The 20,068-nt window shown below is 40.4% G+C and overlaps 1 protein-coding gene and 1 long non-coding RNA gene across 2 annotated transcripts in view; one reads left to right on the top strand and one right to left on the bottom strand.

Annotated features, from left to right (window-relative positions):
* The window catches only part of NDUFA9 (NADH:ubiquinone oxidoreductase subunit A9), a 35,569-nt gene extending 34,965 nt beyond the window's left edge, over positions 1 to 604 (top strand). Inside the window, exon 11 of the mRNA XM_082742198.1 lies at positions 309 to 604. Within this exon, the coding sequence (XP_082598324.1) occupies positions 309 to 479 (171 nt within the window). The 3' untranslated portion in view covers positions 480 to 604. The remainder of the gene's footprint in view (positions 1 to 308) is intronic.
* LOC309870099 lies at positions 350 to 5,930 on the bottom strand. Its single transcript, XR_014314487.1, has 2 exons — positions 2,669 to 5,930; positions 350 to 2,638 (listed from the first exon to the last, which is right to left on the bottom strand). It is a non-coding gene; the product is annotated as an uncharacterized lncRNA (long non-coding RNA).
* Positions 5,931 to 20,068: the final 14,138 nt, after the last annotated feature.

Below are 20,068 nucleotides of genomic sequence, written 5' to 3'. Positions count from 1 at the left end.
GCTTCTCCATTGCAGATTGATTTCTCATTCAGTCTGGGGAATGGCTCATCTGGACCCAGTGTTTCTTGTTCGTGGTAGTGCTGGGGACCTTTACGCTGATATTTGGTGACCTTGCCTTTTTCTTTTTAAAGCTCTTTTTCTGTGATCTACTTTTAGTGAGGTCCAGGAATCAAAACCAGCATGTGTCCTTTGGAAACAAGTCTTGGTAATGGGACTCAGGCCAGCTTGAGTGTTTCAGGGGTTAGTGAGATAGCACTTTGTGTTCTTGGTCAGTTCTCAGAGTTCTCTGTGGTTCTGTGTGTCCACAGCTTCACATCACAGACATGCTGTCTCCTCACCTGCCTGGCTTGGAAGACCTTGGAATTCAGGCCACACCCCTGGAGCTCAAGGCCATCGAGGTGCTGCGGCGCCACCGTACTTACCGCTGGTTATTGTCCGATATTGAAGATGTGAAGCCAGCCAAGACTGTCAACTTTTAGTGGCCCCTGTGCTGCCCCGGGCTTTCTGTGTCTGTTGGTTTACCCGACTGGTGACCAGCCCACTGTCGTTAGAAAATCCTGTATATAATGAATAAGATCCGTCTATTAAATCACCTGAGGATAAATTCTGCTGCAGCTTTTTCTTTCCTCACTTATAAGATGAGAAATTCAGTCATTTATATACATAATTTCTTTAAATATATATTTAATAATGATACATATCACTTATTCTTTGAGATATTGAAGGATTTGAATTTCCCTATGTCAGGCTATTTCTGGCATTTGTTTTGGAAGATAAGGACCCCTTTTTAATGTCCAGCTATTGTGATGACCCCGAGTGATATGTGATTGTCTTTTAATATCTATTAACTGAGAAGGTATATAGTGTCCCATAACTAACCTGAATTATTCACACTTAAGGTATTTTCATCTACATATACTTAAAAAACTAGGTAGTACATGTAGAAACATTGTCTGTAGACGTGGGTTCTCCAGTGACTTGCAGTAATTCCTCAGTCCTCTGCTTGGATCTGAACTCCCCGAGGCCTTTGTCCTGCTGCTGTCTGGACAACATCTAGGTGATTTCAGATCCGTGGGTGCGGGTGGGTTCTCTCCTGTGCAGAGGCAAGGCCGGGGCTCTGTTCGGTAATGCCAATGCTTAGGAATTAAAATTTTTTATAAAAGTTGTTAACATCACAGCCAAGATCCATGTGAACAGTTGGTGTGGTGAGGGCAAGTCCCTCAGTGCAGTACGATTAAAAACTCCCGTCATTTGTGATGAAGCCAGCACACTACCATTTGTGGTGACCCAAGGTTGGCCCCTGCATTCCACTGCCCTGCAGCCCCTTGGTCAGTATGATGGGGGTGACCAGGAAAACCCTGTTCACTTCTGGTAATGTCCATCTCGTCCTCACAGAGTAAGGAGCATGAATGTGGAGGGTGAGTTTTCTACCTGCACTCTCACATGCTGCAGAATCTTTTGTCCCCAGATGGACAGAAGTGTGCTGTTCAGTGCGATCATGGACCAACAGCATCTGTATCACCTGGGAGCTCGTTAGAAATCCAGAATGCCTGGGGCGCCTGGAAGGCTCCATCAGTTAGGCTTCTGACTCTTGATTCCAGCTCAGGTCATGATATCAGGGTCCTAGGATTGAGTCCCGTGTTGGGCACTGTGCTCAGTGGGGAGTCTGCTTCTCCCTCTCCCCCCCCTTCTCCCTCTCATGTACGTTCTCTCTTTCTCTCTCTCATATAAGCAAATCTTAGAAAAAGAAAGAAGGAAAGACATGCAGCAATGTGGAATGCGAGGCCCTACCTGTTGGATCAGGATCTGCATTTTAGAAAGGACCCTGGAAGATGTGTATGCACATGGGTGGAAAAGCACCGATGTGCAGAAATACTGTAACTGAGTGGGGCCGTTCCCATTACTCAGATGGCTGAGGCCCACCCAGACATTTTTTTTTTTAAGATTTTATTTATTTATTTGACAGGCAGAGATCACAAGCAGGCAGAGAGAGAGAGGAGGAAGCAGGCTCCCTGCTGAGCAGAGAGCCTGATGCAGGGCTCGATCCTAGGACCCTGGGATCATGACCCGAGCCGAAGGCAGAGGCTTAACCCACTGAACCACCCAGGTGCCCCCCACCCAGACATTTTAAATCAGAATCTCTAGAAAAAAAGACCCAGCAATTTTATTTTTATTAAACATGGCAGTTTATTCTACACAGTAAGATGTGAGAATCGTGTTCTAGGGAAATGAACCCAATACCAGCTTTCCTTTTTGTCTTCAGTGCAGAGGACTTATTTCGGATGACACCCTGGTTGGTTGCAAGCCAGCCGGTAGGCACACAGATGGGCGGGTGCGCTCTGAAAAGAAATCATAATTCTATAATATAGAGCATCTTTTCTTACAGAATCTACATGTTCCAGCAGTGCTGTTTCTCATTTGTATCATAACTCATGGTGCCACATACTTGCTTTCTCTAAAAACCATGATTCAGTCAAGATAGTTTTTCTTTACTGTCATGGCCAACACCTCCTGTATTTTCTAATGTGTCCTTTATTATCCTGATATGATATGAAAGCCCTAGCTTCTACAACATGTAATCAAAATACAATGTCCTATTAGTACAAACAGGAAATGGAAGTAGTACATAATATGTGTACTGTAGTACATAATATGTGTACTGTAGTACATAATATGGCTGTGTACTGATGTGTGCACAGCCATACAGAAGGCATGAGGGAGTTGTTGCTTTCTCGCCTCCGCTAGGTGGTCACGATGGGCACAGATGTAAACTGGCCTGTCATCACAGGGGAGGGGTCATGTTGGTCACCAAAACACTGTGAGCACCGCCACTGTTCTTGGTACCAGCTTCTGTATTTAGTGAACAACTACTTGCAAAGTTCAGAACAAAACAAAATATAATCCCTTCTAGGTTTATAGTGATCGTATTCTCAGAAAATGCAGTGTGGGGGCGTCTGGGTGGTTGAATCAGTTAAGCGTCTGTCTTTGGCTCAGGTCATGATCTCAGAGTTCTATGATTGAGCCCCTGCTCAGCAGGGAGTCTGCTTCTCCCTTTCCCTTTGCCTTACCCCCTTAACCTCCACTCATGCTCACTTGCTCTCTCTCATACTCTCTCTCAAATAAGTAAAATACTAAAAAAATTTTTTTTTAAAAATCAGCATTTATTAAACCCATGCCAGATGTTTCTTATATCTGTAAAATAGAGTTAGATTCTAGTGTGTTTCAACTCCTACCATTCCTGATTCGTGCTGCTGGTGCTCCTCAGTCATCGCGATAACCAGAGGTACCCACAGAGTTTCTAGATGCCTTTAGGGGGCTCTACCACCCTACTATTGCTGTGATCCATGCACAGAAATCTTTGAGAAGTATGTGGTAGTCTTGTCTTGGGGATCAAAGGTGGGTTTGGGCAAGGTGACAGTGCTTGAATGTAAAGATCGGAAACAGCATTGAGCAGAAGTGTAGTGTTTCCCCTCTCTTGCCTGCCAGTTGTGCAACACAAGCACCTAACGTTCTCTGCTGGCTGTTCGACCAGGCAGGCCTAGGTCACTCCATGGGTCAGTCTTCCAACTTGATCTCTGATTTTCCTCCGCCGCAGTACACTCTTGGACAGAGTGCACAGTTGAAGTTCAGAATGCAAAAAAGCTGCCATAGTACCTCTGGTGCTGACTCTTGCTAGTTACAGAAATTGTTATTAATCATTCATGGTTTTCCATGAATTAGCACAATAACCAAACTTGTGTGATTTTGACCCCTCCTGGTCAGCCAACCCCTCTGAAACTGTTCCTTTGGGCTGTCCCCCTGGCTTATCCTCTCATACTTCTTCCTTAGGCCAGTCCCAGAGATGTTCTTTTTCATTTTCCTTGGCTCCTGAGAATCCTGTTTAATCTGGGTTACCTGGCATTGTGCCTCAGCTCCAAATCAAAATGCCACGACAGTCAACTGACCATGAAGGAAATGTCTGCTGGGCGTTCATTGAATAAATCATGACCGGACAGTACTTTTCCTAATCCTCTTCTAAAGGAAACTATTTTCAAAATCAAAACTATTTTCTTCCTCTCCGTTGCTTATCTCCTCCTGTCCAGACTCTTCATATTTTCTGTTTCGTAGGGAAGACAGCCTTTCTACTTTTCTCAAATTGTTCCCAGGAAGCTCCACTTGGATCTTGTATCTCTGTCTTGGTCACTTGTCCACAGGGGACAATTTATGTCCATGTCTAGCACATGCATATTGTCCTCCTCAGCTCAAATAATACTGTCCAAAGTCCCAGCATCCCAGCATTAAAGATTGTTATCCATTCGACTAGTAACATAAAAGTTAAGGGAAGATGCAGCCCCTCAAGTCAGCCGGGGTTCCTCCCAGGCTCCAGCTCTCCCCAGCTGGGTGACTGGATTGTTGCTATTCCCTCCCTCCACTGTAGGTTGTGGTGAGGATTTCTTGAGAGTGTACGAATAAATCACAAATCACAGTCCTAAGAGAGAACAGATAGTATCAGCTGGTGTATGTCTTACCCTTTGGGCCATTCTTGTGTTGGATGATGGGCATGCAAGGATGCTTTCCACTCAGTGAATTCACAGTTCAGGCAGGAAAAAAGACATAGAAGTAGTAGTTACTGTACTTCAATGTCAATTTTTAGGTTTCTAGGAGGGCAGTTTATCAGTATAGAAATTTTCATATTATATAATTTATTGAAATCACTAATTTTTACACTTCTTTATGCAACCCACAACTGTAATTACACATTTATTGATTAGAGCATTGGGCTTTGAGGGGTTCTTATGATTCCATTACTTAAATTTCCTGAGCTAGTTAAATTTGTTTTTAAAAATAATGAATTATAAGTAAAAACTTAATAAATTATTTTTTCTGTTAAGTTTTACAATGTAAGTTTTGCAATATACAAAACCTTCCTGTGTTCTTGGGCAAATCTAGTAAGGCTAATGAATTAATTATACGGCGACTAGTATTAAAGTCTGGTAATCGTGACACTCTTTGCAAACTTGGCAAAATTCTCCTACCTTCCAACTTGAAAACCAAAGTCTAAATAAATAAAATACACGTTTGAAACTAGAATCATAAGATGAAACTGATAGTTCTAAAATGCTAAATTCCTAAATATTACAAATACTTTCTGTACCAAATATGCAGAGGCTATCCCCAAATTTGACATGAAATATAAATCAAGGTTTGAATTACTTCATTCTGTATATTTAGGTTTAAGTCTTTGGGAAGTGGAAGACCTTTACCAACTAAGGAGGCAATTGTCCCATCCCCAGCTGTTTGGGATTTCCTTCTCAGTGTGTGGAGATTGTGAGTGACCAGGGACAGTGCCCTGGGGACAAGATCTGGGACACATATCCAGGATAGTTCTTTTCATGCTAAAGAGGGGTGAGCTAAATGTTTATTTATAGGGCTGGGTTTTTTTTTTTTTTTTTGGTTGAGACTTCAAATCATGCTCTCATGGGGGCGCATTTAGAGCCCATGTTCTTTGGATTCAAGCTGCACATAACCTGATCATCACAGCTAATATCAGCCTTCAAGGCTATAAACCCACCCCATTTGTCATTACATTGTCATTTATAGTTTATCCTCATTTATCATTACACCTCTATAATGCAACAAATCCATGTACTTTCTGATGCTACTCTAAATTCCTTTCATGTTCTTCCTGACCTTCCTGTATAGCTCCCTCAGCTTTGCTTGGTCCTAAGGTCATCTCACATATTTTATCCTAAAAACAAATGTACGGATGAATGGATAAGGAAGATGTGGTCCATATACACTCTGGAGTATTATGCCTCCATCAGAAAGGACGAATACCCAACTTTTGTAGCAACATGGACGGGACTGGAAGAGATTATGCTGAGTGAAATAAGTCAAGCAGAGAGAGTCAATTATCATATGGTTTCACTTATTTGTGGAGCATAACAAAAAGCATGGAGGACATGGGGAGTTAGATAGAAGGGGGTTGGGGTAAATTGGAAGGGGCGGTGAATCATGAGAGACTATGGACTCTGAAAAAAAATCTGAGGGGTTTGAAGTGGCAGGGGGTGGGAGGTCGGGGTACCAGGTGGTGGGTATTATAGAGGGCACGGATTGCATGGAGCACTGGGTGTGTTGAAAAAATAATGATACTGTTATGCTGAAAATAAATAAATGGAAAAAAAAAAAAACGCTTTAAAAAAAACCCAAATGTAAATTCTATAATGGAAGCATATGTGGAGATACGAAGAGCTCTGGGAGTATTGAAGGAAAGGCTATTTCTGGAAGACTTGAGAAAATTTCACAGAAAATGGATTTTAAAACTGTCTTAAGGATAACCTGGAGACACACATGAGTGTACGTTCGGGTTTGTTGTTTGTGTATCTGGGTAAGGAGGAAGCAGTCACTTGGCATGAAGAGAACACCATGAGCAAATGCACTGGGGCATAGAGTGTAGGTGGTTATCTGTGGGAAGTAGAGTCCATCATTATTTTGGGAGAGGGAGGAGGGGGGAATGTGACCGTCTTAGCAGGTAAGCTCTATACAGACTTTGGTCCCAAGGTGAACTCCCAAGACTTCTCAGCTGGAGATTTGGAAAGATTACCTAAATTCTCTTTATCAGCCTCAAAATTGTCTGTAATATGGAGATGATGAATACCTAAAAATACCTAAATCATAGGATTGTGGTGAGGAATTAAATGTAAAACACTGAAGTTGGCACATAGTAAGCTCTCAGTAAACATTAGCTATAATCACTTAAGTTGGAAATACCGTGACTATCTGAGTCCGTTTACTGGTTTCCTGACTTCATAAATAATGGCTGTCTTTCCTGAGGGAGGGAGTAATCCTTGTTTTCCAAATAATGGAAACAGGGATTTAGAGAAAGTGAATTGCCACATTAGTAAGTAGCTGAGCTGGTTTTCGAACCTGGATCTATCTGGCCACAAAACGGGAGACTTGTTCCAGGAAGGGTTTAAGGATGCTCAGGAGAAAGACGCAGATAGATTTATATCCTAGAAGGTTACAAAGTGAGTGGGAGCTGTAGGGAATGAAAGGCATATTTGAGGAAATCTCTCTGGTGAAGGAAAGATCTAAGAGAGAATGGATTAAGAGCAGGACAGAAGTTTGAAGGGTGTCAAATAAAAAGCAAATTCAGACTTAGGGAGAAGTTTTATTTGAAAAGATTATTGCAAGGGAGGGAAAGAGACTATTGCAATCAAAGGGAGAGACCAGAGCTAAGTCTGAGCTCAACTCTGCTAAAGCAGAGTGTAGGAGGATTCTTAAGGGCTGAGGATGAGCTGGAGAAGAAGTCCTGGTGGACAGTACGTCATCTGGATTCCACGAGGCCCAGGGTGAAAGGAGGTCATAGGTTATCTTTTTTGTTCACTGGCTTTATCCAAAGGGAAAATAAACCGTTCTAAACTGTATGACAGGACGTGGTTCTACACATTGAAGCAAGGTGCCCAAATCACACTACAGAGACTGGACATGGGGTGCTATCTCCTTGATAATTACATTTCAAAGGGATGTCCTTGAGGAAGACATTCCCGGGTTGTAAAATTGACAGAAAGCTTTTTACAAATATTTACATATACCTCAAAGAAGCAGAGAAAGACTTTACACATTCTCTAAAGGAAATGCTTTAGGGGAGGTCAGGGGCCTAGAGTCAGGAAGAAACCCGTCCAAAGTTTAGTCAGGCTGAGGGAGTGATAAGGCCCTCTTGTGGGGTGGGGAGAGGGGCAGGGGGTTACATAGATGCAAGCACCTTAATGTTCTGGGATGATGCCTGTGTAGTCTGGGGTGTCTGGTCCTGAAGGAAGTGGACGGGATAGGAGTCGGACCACAGATGGAAGATTAGCTTCAACACTGGACAGTGTGGGCTGATAGTAATAGTGGTATGATAACATATATTAAACAAAAACTTTTCCCAGTGTATCCAAAATGCAATGCTGATTTCTATCTCTCAACTTTTCTTTAAAACTGACTGGGCGTCTAGGTGTCTCAATCGGTTGGGCATCTGCCTTTGGATCAGGTCATGATCTCAGGGTCCTTTGCTCAGTGGGGAATCTGCTTCTCCCTCTACCTCTTCCGCTCTCACTGCTTGTGCTCTCTCTCTCTGTCACATAAATAAATAAAATCTTAAAAAAATAAAATAAAATCTCAATACTAGAATGTAACCACATGAGACCAGGACTTGTCGTAATATTCGCTGTGTTGTCCCCGACATCTAAAACAGTGGTAGAAATCTAGTCAGCACTCAACAAGTATTTGCTGAATGAATGGGGTAGGGAGAGTCTCACCTTATTCTTAGGTGAAAACTCCATCTGACCCCAAATTGTTCTAGTCTTGATTATATAATAACAATTTTTAATTTTGTAATAAAATCTCAAGGCACAATTTCATCATGAGGATGCCTAGTCTCAGGTAATAATTAAAAGCCTGGTGGGCATCTGGGTGGCTCAGTCAATTAAGCATCTGCCTTCAACTCTGGTTCTGGGATCAAGTCCCGCATTGGAGGGGGGGGGGTCTGCTCAGCGGGGAGTCTGTTTCTTCCTCTCCCTCTGCCCCTTCCCCCTGCTTGTGCTCTCTCTCATGCTCCTTCTCTCAAATAAATAAGTAAAATATTTTTTAAAAATTCCTAGCTTGGTAACCTAAATCTCTCCTGTGCTCCTCAGCTGGGGTCCAGGAAGATGGAGTGGTTGGCCCTCTCTCATCTTCATCCTCACTTAGCCAATAGAGGTTTTCTTTCCTCTAGGATTGGGCCATGGGTGAGGGAGTATGGGGAAAGGCACAGTCTTATGGGACAAGGGTCTTCACTGGCAGATAGATTTGTGGACCTTCCCAGCAGCAGCTGATGTTTAAACCTGAATATTGGGGGGGGGGGTGCTTTCATACAAGTGATGATGGTTTGCAGTAGTAATTGAAGATATGGAAGCAGATGCTGCAGAAGATAAAGTAGCATATAATTAACACATCACCTATTCACACCTTAACAGAAATTGAGGAGCCTATGGCTCACTGATAAGGACCCGAATGCCTGAATAAGGATGAATAATTTATGGAGTGATATGTGTATGGAGTGGGGTGTCAGAAGGAAGCAGTACTAAGAAATGCGAATTAAGGAGTTGTGAGGGAATGCAGACATTATCGGGTATAATCTCCACATGTCCTAACCGAAGAAACCGAATAAAAACAAGAGATAACAGCTCCATAGGATCTGGGTGAGCAAACACTTCTGGGGCCAGGCAGTCCATAAATAGGATGACAGGAAATGGAAGTGTAGGGGAAAATGTGTACTTTCTTGGAAAACAGAGCATCATCTGGAGTCTAGACGCAGAAGAGAACTCCCCCTCTCCGGCTATCTAGTTCAGATTCTGTGGGGGCTGTTTCACAACTCTGTAAACTGGAAATAACTGCTAGCAATGCAAAAATAATTCCTATCCAGAGACACATGACTTCTGTCCAGCAGGAGTCAGCAGACCTCCCTCCCTAATTTTGCCTCCAAAGATACCTTTATTTCAATATTCTGGATCTTTGGATCTCCTTTGAACTTGATGCAGCATCTCACCACTTGGCTCATTATGAATTAAATACAGTCTTTAACATGCGTTCACTTTTATATCCATATGAGAATCATGATTGGTACCTTTGTTTCAAAATTATCTTTTAACTCAAGGGACTGGGGCTAACTGGGGCAGTACCCAGGGCTTTCTCCAGATGATTATTTCTAGATGGGGATGTGTTACCAGCTCTCCACAGATTTTCAAGGGAAGCGGAAAATCCAATTCTTATACATGTATAAAACCTCTTTATTTTTAAATATTGATGACCGAATATTAAAAAAAAAAATCTGTGTGTGCCTCCAAATTTCAGTGGCCCAATCCAGCCTAATGGCTGCTGTATTGGGTTTGGACAGCACAGGAAACCTGGATCCAAGGAGTACCAGATGCTGACCTGAAGTAGACCCTGGGCTCCCTCATGCATTTCCTCACCTCCACCGCCAACCTGGGAAGTAGATACCACTCCATGTCACGGGCAGCAGCCAGTCTAGACCCGGCCTCTCTGCCTAGCGCTGTTTTCCCTATGACCAGGAACAGTGGGTGTTGAGGTGGAAAGGAATGGCGGTCCTGCTTTATCCGGGGCCAGCATAAGCCTGAGCTGTGAAATCTTCAGGTTCACAAGAAATTTCAGTAGGGAGATCCTTTAACAGAGTGAGCAGGGTGGGTTTTCAGAGACGCTTTCATAACCCACCACCTTCCTCAAATGATTTGTGTGATTTCAGTGCCAACTGAAGAAATACTCCTAGGTTCTTTAAACCTAACATGTAGATTCTTTCTCAAGGACAGTAATCATCAGATGGCTGTAAATCACAATGCAAACAACAGCATGGATGGGTTTTTAGGAAAACTGGCAGGATCATAGGATGGATAAAAAGCACTGTTTATTCACTTTTGAGTTTCCTGAATAAGTTTCATGAGAAGAGTGCACAAAGCAAGCATTCATTCACCCAAAAAATTACTGACCTCCTCCTGAACATGTCTAGCACCGTACTAGTGTCTACTCGGCATATCACATACATTTAACACTGTCTCTGCCCTCCTCATTTCACTTACCCCAGGAAACATGGCAGGCAAGACCCTGAGTTAGGCTCCTAACCACTCTGAGAAGGAAGTATTATCTCTGTTATACAGTGAGGGTAAGCAAGGTAGATTCACCCAAGGATGCACAGCTGATATCATAAAACAAACGCAATGGTCTCATAAAACATAATATGATTCTAAATCCAGAGCTCTAGTCTTTGATTATAGCGTTTCTGTGGGGCTCATTATCAGACACTTTGAAATAAAAACAAAGAAACGAATATATGAGCAGCTGACCATTGATAAAAATAAAATAAGTTTTTGGTGACCCGGGTTCATTTGTCTTCGTTGGGTATCACAAAGTTTTCTGTTCAATTCGATTCAGCAGAACTCTCCATGTTTCAGACATTGTGCTGGGTTCTGGGGAGTCAAAGACAAGAAACTCAAATGGTTCTGAAGGGGACCCTCTAGCTGTTTTTTTGTTGTTGTTTTGTTTTACCACCCCTCCTCTTAAAATAATTTTCTCCTATTTGGTGTTTTCATCTCTGTACTCATTCTAAATTTCACCATTGTCAGAGTTTTCCTCTTCACATAGAAGCTTGAATTTTTATTTCCTTGCTTAAAATGCTAAATGGTGGGGGAGTCAATCCTAGTTTGATAGGGATAATGTTGTTCTTTTTAGGTGTGTGGATTCTGAGGTGATTGTGAGGAATCAGACAGGAAGTGGTTCAAAGTTCATTACTGGCATTTTGTCTAACATTAGAACAAGAAGGTATAGATTTGGGAGCTCTCAGTACTGAGGGAAAGCTAAGGGGGAGAAAAGACCCCTTGAAACCAGGCAGAATCAGGATTCATGAGGAGGCTGTTGGAAGCCTAATCTAGAGAGAAATTTGCAGAGCACTGGGGGCTCGGCGTGGCCATCTTGAGTCTTTTCTGCAGAAACCACTTGGTTTCTTTGCCCTTAGTGAAAATGACAAAATTAATATTGAAACCAAGTCCCCTGCATTAAAACTCCAGAAGCCAAGTTGAGGTGCTAAGTTGTCCCATTCCCAGGGAGACTGTTCCAGAAATGGAGGAATTTGCCATGATGTGAACCTTCAAAGCACATGTGCCCAGTTTGGATAGGAGAGTCCGTTATGGTGAGACCAAGGGTGCTATCTCATAAACGGCCTCAGCATTATAAGTAATTCTGCAAAGAACATTCTTAGACACATGACCCACATTCCTGATTGTCTTGTCAGGAAATGGAATTACTGGGCTGAAGAAAGTGAACATCTTTTTGATAACCATCCAGAACACAAGATTAACTGCTATGTGCATGTTGGTTATTATCAGATACCAAATTCTGTCACTATTAGGGTCCGTTTTGGAGCTCTTCTGTTTCATCAGTATACCATATTCTGTGCCAAATTGGATTCTATTTTAATTATTCCAACTCTATGGCACTTTTAATATCTAAAGTACACCTGAAGTTCACCTTGGTATTTGAGGAATATCTTAGTTCTTTAGAAATCCCAGCCAATGAGGTGGTGCTCCCAGGGCAATCTCAAATATATGATCTATACTCTCTCCCAGTCTAGCTACTCAAATTTGAAATGGGGCCGTAGGAGGTGTAGGTAGGACTAAACCTCAATCCTTGCCAATGTGGAGGCCTGAGAACCACTCTCCTGAAGGGAAGGAGCCAAGGGAGCAAAGCAGAGCAGCCTCAGGGCCCATTGCAGAATCAGTGGGGACGTGGGCATTTGATGCTGCTCTCCACCGGGAGGAGACTAGAAGAGAAATGGCGCTAGACACCCAGCCTTGTCACTGCATCCCAAAGTGACTGCAAGGAGATCTTGCAGAGGGGACCAAAAGATTTAAGTGCTTACTGTTTTCTGTGGCTGTTGTTATTATGCTAGAGGCAAATAGAAAACTGTGTGGACAGTGGCTTGTGTGAATGTCCTGGGCAGAGAAACTTCTCAGGCTGGGTTAATCTTAACTTGGAACTCAGGCAGGATACTGATTCCTTTGGGGAGAGTATGAGTACTTACCAAAGGCCCTTCCCTCTGCCAGCTCCCAAGAAACAGAGCTTCTGTAAAAGTAACTCTTTTACACACTGCCTACTACCATGTACTCAGTTCCTACCTTGGAGGCTTTGGAGACCTGTTGTAAAGCCAAAATAGTTTTTAGAAAGTTTTTCACCTATGAACGTCTTGACAGTTTTAAGGATAAATTCATGTGCTGCCCTTACAACTAACTAATCCTGATAACAGATCTATGTTTCCTGGTAGAATTAGGGAGATCTGTGATACTGACCTTCAACAAATACTTTGGTTATCATGTGAAGTCTTAGAATTCACAGCTGTAAACCCCATAGTGCATCCTTACCCTTGTTGACTTATGACAGTATGTGGTCACTGCTAGGGTGGTGACATAAGAAGCTGGAAGAACCATTGTTAAGTCTCAAAGGTGTGAGTAAGTATTCGTGTCTTTTGGTCATGTTAGGGGAGCAGAACTGTAATCATCAGCTCAAATCCAATAGGTATATAGAATGTGTGTGCAGTTTCTGACAGGTTAGACTACAGAGCCAAAATGTGGGCTTTGTAGAGAATCTTGTGCTTTATGTAAAAACACTCCCAAGGAGCAGAGAATACTGTGGCCTTGTAATATCTAAAGGTGCTTCTCTAAAGACTACATCAATTAATGTACCTACATTAACCTTTTTAAAATTTCCTCTGGATTATGGTTGCTAGTGGACATCAAAGATGACAATGTTGACATGGGGGGCTAATTTTAATAATGGTGATTACTGGGGGCACACTGGGTACCAGCAAAGAACAGTGTTCACCCTGGGGATTTAAATCTAAGTTAGAAAAGGCATTACAAGTCAGACATAAAACATGATAAAATGAGGACACCACAATACAATCTCTTTCCATTTGGGATTACTTCCCCTGGTTTGGTGTTTGTCTTCTGGGTCCCTTGAGCATAATTCTTGGTATCTTTGGACAACATCTCATGTACTGTAGGTATTCAATAATACTTATCACAAGGATAAAGGGTGGGTGATTTGCTAGATAAGTTGCTCTTCCTCAGGGAGGTGGCCTAGGTGTTACAGATATTACAAAATCAGTATTTGAGGGAAAATGCTTAGAAAATTATTTTACACAAAACAATGTTAGAAGTTTTAACTATGTGTCCTCTTAGCTACAGAGCAGGTGCTCATTTTCACTGTTGGTCTATCCTCAGCTCTTACCAGTGGTGCTACAGCAAGTGCTTCATGACTAGACACCTGCCTTTAGAGAACTGGCCTCTAACTGACAAAATAAGTGATCACTACATAAAAAAACCAACTGTTGCCTATTTTTAAATTTTGATGCTGTAAAGGGTGAGGTTGAAGGATTTGAAAGGCCAGGAAAGAGAAGGCAATCAACAGTGGAGGATATTTTTGATCGTACCCAATAAAGAACAATTAGAGTGACGGAGCTGGAATAAAATACTAGCAAAATGACATTTTTTTTTTTCTACTTAGGTCCCCTAGGTGTGAGAAGCGAACCATAAAACTCAGACACAAATGAGAAATGATTTTTCTCCAAACTGTTCAGGTTTGAGAGGAATGAAGAGTACCAGTTTCTTTCTTTCATTTTTTCTTATCTTCATAGACTAGATACAAACTCCTAGGGAGCAAATGTCTTCTTATGACTTATACAAGATACTGGGCATTGATGCTCTGTAAGAATAAAACTGGTTGTCATATTCCGCACATGAAACTACTGATACATATGGTGGAGATAGTCCCCATTTATAATTGTGTCAAGTTAAAGTTGTGGAATGAGTCAGTTTCTGAAAGTCATGGGAAGGATAAGATCCTAGACCAGATTATATTCTTCCTAATTTTAATCTTCACTTTCTTCTCTTTCCCCCTCCCTTCTCTGTCCTCAAAACTTGACTAGTTAATTAGAGCACCTTCTGTTGTTTTCACTGTACTAACCACATGATATTATGTGGTAGTAAAATTGACAGCAGAAACATTATTTAAATTACCACAGTTATCCAAATCTGAGGAACTGTGAACTGGGTTTTCTTTTTCATGAGCTGAGAGTGGGAAGTTCTGTTATGTCTGTCAAGGATAGAGACAGATTTTCCTCACTTTGGTTTTTTTTTTTTTTTTTTTAGGAAAAGTAATGTCTGCAAGTAATCTCCTTGAAGTCAGGAACTTTGTCTTATTTTCTGTGGAATCCCTGACACTTACATCAAATACATTAGAACTCAGTAAGTCCTTGTTGAATTGAAATAAAAGAAGATGAAAAAAGGAAGAACACTTTCTTTAAGAAAAATTTTGGGGCGCCTGGGTGGCTCAGTGGGTTAAGCCGCTGCCTTCGGCTCAGGTCATGATCTCAGGGTCCTGAGATCGAGTCCCACATCGGGCTCCCTGCTCAGCGGGGAGCCTGCTTCCCTCTCTGCCTGCCTCTCCATCTACTTGTGATTTCTCTCTGTCAAATAAATAAATAAAATCTTTAAAAAAAAAAAATTTTGGAGGGTGGTTCAGTCAGTTGAGGGCTCTCTCCCTCTGTCCCTCCTCCTATTCATGCTTGCTCTGTCTCTCTCTAAAAATAAATAAATAGAATCTTGAAAAAAAAAAAAGAAAACATTTTGGAGATTCATCAATTCATGGGTTTGCTTTGTTTATTTATTAATTCTTTTTGTTCAGTATTTATTTATACCCCAGTATGTCCAATTCTATACTAGGCTATGGAAATCAGAGATGAAGAAGACATTTTCTCTGTCTTTAAGGAAATAAGTCTCATTGGGAAGACATATTTGAAAACAGATAAGTTCAAACATAGCCACGTGATGCTCTTTTAGACATAGAACCCATATCCCATAGGCACACAGGGAGTACTTTCATAGCTGAATGGAGAGTTGGAGAAAAAATTACCTGGAAGGTGTTTACACTGGACTTGGCAGGATGAGTAGGATTTTACCACACCAGGAAATGAGAGAAAAGAGGAAGGATATTCTAGGCAGAGGAAACAGACTCAAGACATAGTCTGCAAAGAAATTTTGCTGTACAAATAGCAGAGATTAGTCATGTAGGCTTTGTATAACAGCTTGACACTTGGACCTCATCCAGCTAAAAATAGAAGCCACTAAAGGGCTTGAAGCAACATGGCAATATAAAATCTGTATTTTGGAGGGATTATTCTGACTACACCCTGTAAAGGGGTCAAAAGGGAATGGAACTAAAAGCAGGGGGAACCAGCTGGCTCTGGGAAAGTCATCTAGGCAAGACATCCTGATAGTTGAGAATAGCGAAGAGACAGAAGTGGACCAGTTTAGAAGATAATTAGGAAATTCTGTTAACACATCTTGGTCATGAACTGATTGTAGAAGATGAAGGAAAGAATCAGTGATGGTTGGGAATCTGGCTGGATGATGGTACTATTGATCAAGGCATGAACATTGGAAGAGGAGAAGATTTACAAGGGGAAGAAGGTGAGCTAACTTTTCTATGTATTAAATTAAGTTGTGTGTGGAATATCCAAGTGGAAATTTCCAAAAAGCAGGAAGATATTCAATTAATAAACCATAAAAAGTCAATATAATTAGAAATCAAAGAAATACAAATTTAAATAACAGTATTTTCCATCTAGTATATTAATGAATAACAACAATAACAGAAACAATAATATAATAAGATAGAGTTTGCAAAGATTGATGATATGGGTAATCTTCCATACTGCTAGGAGGTTAAGGTGGTGGTATATAAAATGAAATGAAGAACAATTGGGAAATATGTATGAAAATAATACCTCAAAGACATAGGGAAATATCCTGAGTTTTGGCAAAGAATTAAATTTTGTTTCAAAGATGTTTATTGTTGCATTGTTTATAGTAGTAAAACATTGAAAATAACAATCAAGGCTTGGATGAATGCTTGTGATAAAATTTTATTCCACCTTTTCTTTTTTTATTTTTTTAAGATTTTTATTTATTTATTTGACAGAGAGAGACACAGTGAGAGAGGGAACACAGGCAGAGGGAGTGGGAGAGGGAGAAGCAGGCTTCCCGCTGAAGCAGGGAGCCCAATGCAGGGCTTGATCCCAGGACTTTGGGATCATTTGGGATCATGACCTGAGTTGAAGGTGAACACTTAACAACTGAGCCACCCAGGCACTCCTATTCTACCCTTCAAAATAATGCTTTTGAAGAGTACTCAATGACATGGAAAGATATTCAAGTATATCATTAAATTTTAAAAAGCAAGTTAAAACTTCACATGATCTTATTTTTATTGTAAAAAATGTTTTAAAAAGTTACTAGGAAGTAACTGTACTTACTGTGGTGAACATTCTATAATGTCTAAATTGTCAAGTTACTAGGTTGTACACCTGAAATTAATACAGTGTTGTATATGTCAACTCTATTTCGATTAAAGATAAAGTGACCAGGAGGACATAATCTAAAAGTCATCTCTGGTTCTCCTCAGGTATTGGGATTACAGGTGTTTTAAATGTTTTATTTGCTTATTTTTATTTTATAAACTTCTACAAAGAGCATGTTTTACTTTTATTAATAAAACTAATAAATAATAACAAAAATTTTAAAACAGTAGTAATTATTTTTAAAGACCATTGTCAGAGTATCAGGATGATAAAATGCTATTACCAGCATGGGCCTGGTAAATTGAGAAAGGAAGGTTGAGCTTAACGTATAAGGACTAAGATTCATCAATCCTCTGAAATTGTAAGGAATTTTTTGCATGAATATCTACATGCATTTATGTTATTTTCTGCGTCAAAGATCTAATCAAAAGTTGTTGCTCAATAAGAATTGAGTATTTATGTTCAAAACTAAGTAAAGATTTTTTTATTGTGTTATGTTACTTACTATACAATACATCATAAGTTTTTGATGTAGTGTTCCAAGATTCATTGTTTATGTATAACACCCAGTGCTAAGTAAAGTTTTTTAAATAAGAAAAGGAACACATATGGTTGGGGAGATATGCTGTAGTTCTGGAAATAGCATTTTCTTCACAAGGCTTCTAGGAAGTTCACCTTGAAGCACTGCAAGATTATTGGATTTGATTATTTTGTTTGGTGAGCCTATCACTTTCTTCGATTAGAACTTTTCTTCTCTAGCACATTTTATAAAGGAAATCTCCATTTGTAATGGTATCTCCCTCTCTGTACCTGGAAGAGAAAGATTACTGGAGACTCACTGATGACAGGGGGAGGCACCAATTTAAATCTGCATAACAAATCATACTTTTACTTACCATACATTTCCTGACCACTCCCCAAACTGGACTCCCAATAGCCTTCTTGTTTTGTTTTTAGCTGAGGGTGATAATTATTTGACAGACAGAGATCACAAGTAGGCAGAGAGGCAGGCAGAGAGAGAGGAGGAAGCAGGCTGCCTGCTGAGCAGAGAGCCCAATGCGGGGCTCAATCCCAGGACCCTGGGATCATGACCTGAACTGAAGGCAGAGGCTTTAATCCGCTGAGCCACCCAGTTGCCCCTGAAGGTGATATTTAAACCTGAATTTTAAGCCACCACATCGAGAATTATTCATTTCCCTCAAGTGTCTCCCCAAGAGGCATGCATGTTAATAAACTCTGTTTAAGAGCAATTTTCTCTGGCTGGTAGCAGAGAAGGAAGTCAGATTTTGTGATGCACCATTACTGACTTTGAAGATGGAGGGAATGCATAAAACTCTAGGAGCTGAGAGTGGCCCTGGCTAACAGTCAATAAACAGGCTACAGCTACAAGGAATTGAATTCCACTAACAACCTAAAGGACCTTGGAAGTGAATTCTTCTCTAAAAGCTATGGAGCCCAAATTAGCCGATACTTTGATTTTGGCCTCATGAAACACAGTGAAGAAGCCATTCAAGTTCACCTTGGCTTCTACCCTACAAAACTGTGTTGTTTTCAGCCACTAATTTTGTGTCAATTTGTTATGTAGCAATAGGAAGCAAATACAATTACTAACTTTTTGTTCTAATTGTTTTATGACTTATTCTTCCCAGGATGGTAGATTTGCCTGTTTATCTTTAGTTCTGACACTTATTTACATTATATATTTTGATTCTTTGTTATAAGTTTCATAAACATTTAAGATTGTTATATTTTTCTGGTTGACTGATCATTTTGTTATTTTAGAAATTTCTCCTTTATCTCTGCTAATGCTCCTTGTGTGGAAGACTTTCTTGTCTGACATTAATATAGCCACACCAGTTCTCTTATGCTTATTATTGCAGAGTATTTCTTTTTTTGATCTTTGACTTTCAACATATTTGTGTCTTTATGCTCAAAATGTGTCTCTTGGAGAGAGAATATAGTTGAGTCCACCCTTTAATATAGTTGTCTACTACAGGGGTCTGCAAACTTTTCTGTAAAGGGCTAAATTATAAATATTTTAGGCTTTGTAAGTCATATGGTTTCTGTCAAAATTAGTCAATATGCTGTTGTACCACAAAAGCAGCCATTGACAATCCATTTGTGTATCTCACCAAAATCTTATTTATAAAAAATAGGTGGGGTTTCTAGTTTCCAGTTAAACTTAGAAGTTGTCCTTTTGTCCTAAGAACAAGTAAAAAGCCAAATAAAGTGAAAATCAACAACTCTTCCTAGATCCTTCAGAGAATTGAGATCACTGGGCAAACCACTACCCTCAAAATTAAAAAGACAGGCAGATACAGAGAATCACAACTTACTGGAACAGAAACTTCCTTAGGAACCAGTACTGGGATAGGAAAACATAAACTGTAATTGATGAATTGCTAGAGGCTCAGTGCAAATAATTCAGAGCTTAAAAACTCCTTGGGTGAGGGGGGGGGGGTCTCCAGTCTTATGAGGGTGCCCACACTTTTATTTTATCACTAGGAGCTAGACCAGATTTTCATAGTAAATATTGGAGAAAAATCTTCTTGTGCTTCTACCAATGGGAAGAAAAAATTAATCATTTTGAAATATGCTAGAGCTTTTTTTTATTATTATTTAAAAAACAAGATCTGCCTTCAAGAAAAACTATTTGACCAAAGCCTAACCTGATAGGACTTTATCAGAGCCTAACCTACTGAGAAGGAAGAGGGAAATTCCTACCTATATCCCCCTTGAGTCATCTTGTTCCACCTAAGAGTGTGGGGGGAACTGAGAAACGTTTATAAAGTTCACAGTCCTGAGTACAGGCTCATTAAAGACTGAGACCTGATCATAAGATTATATAAAACTTTTTTTTCCCCTCCATACCACCTTACTATCACATCACTACCATGGTTCTTTTTACCCAGTACAATATGTGCAGCTTTTAACAAAAATTACAAGGCATACTAAAAGGCAAAAGGCACAATTTGAAAAGATAGTGCAAGCACCATAGCTAGCCTTAGAAATATCAGGAGTGTTGAAATTATCAGACCAGGAATTTAAAATAACTATGATTAATATGGTAGGTTCACTAATGGACAAAGTAGACAAAAGCAAAAACAAAAACTGAACAAGAACCATGTTCTTGTTCTCTAATCA

This window comes from Mustela nivalis (genome assembly GCF_964662115.1).
Source record: "Mustela nivalis genome assembly, chromosome: 7".
In the NCBI taxonomy this organism is placed as follows: Eukaryota; Metazoa; Chordata; class Mammalia; order Carnivora; family Mustelidae; genus Mustela; species Mustela nivalis.
This window is presented reverse-complemented; position numbering and strand designations above follow the sequence as displayed.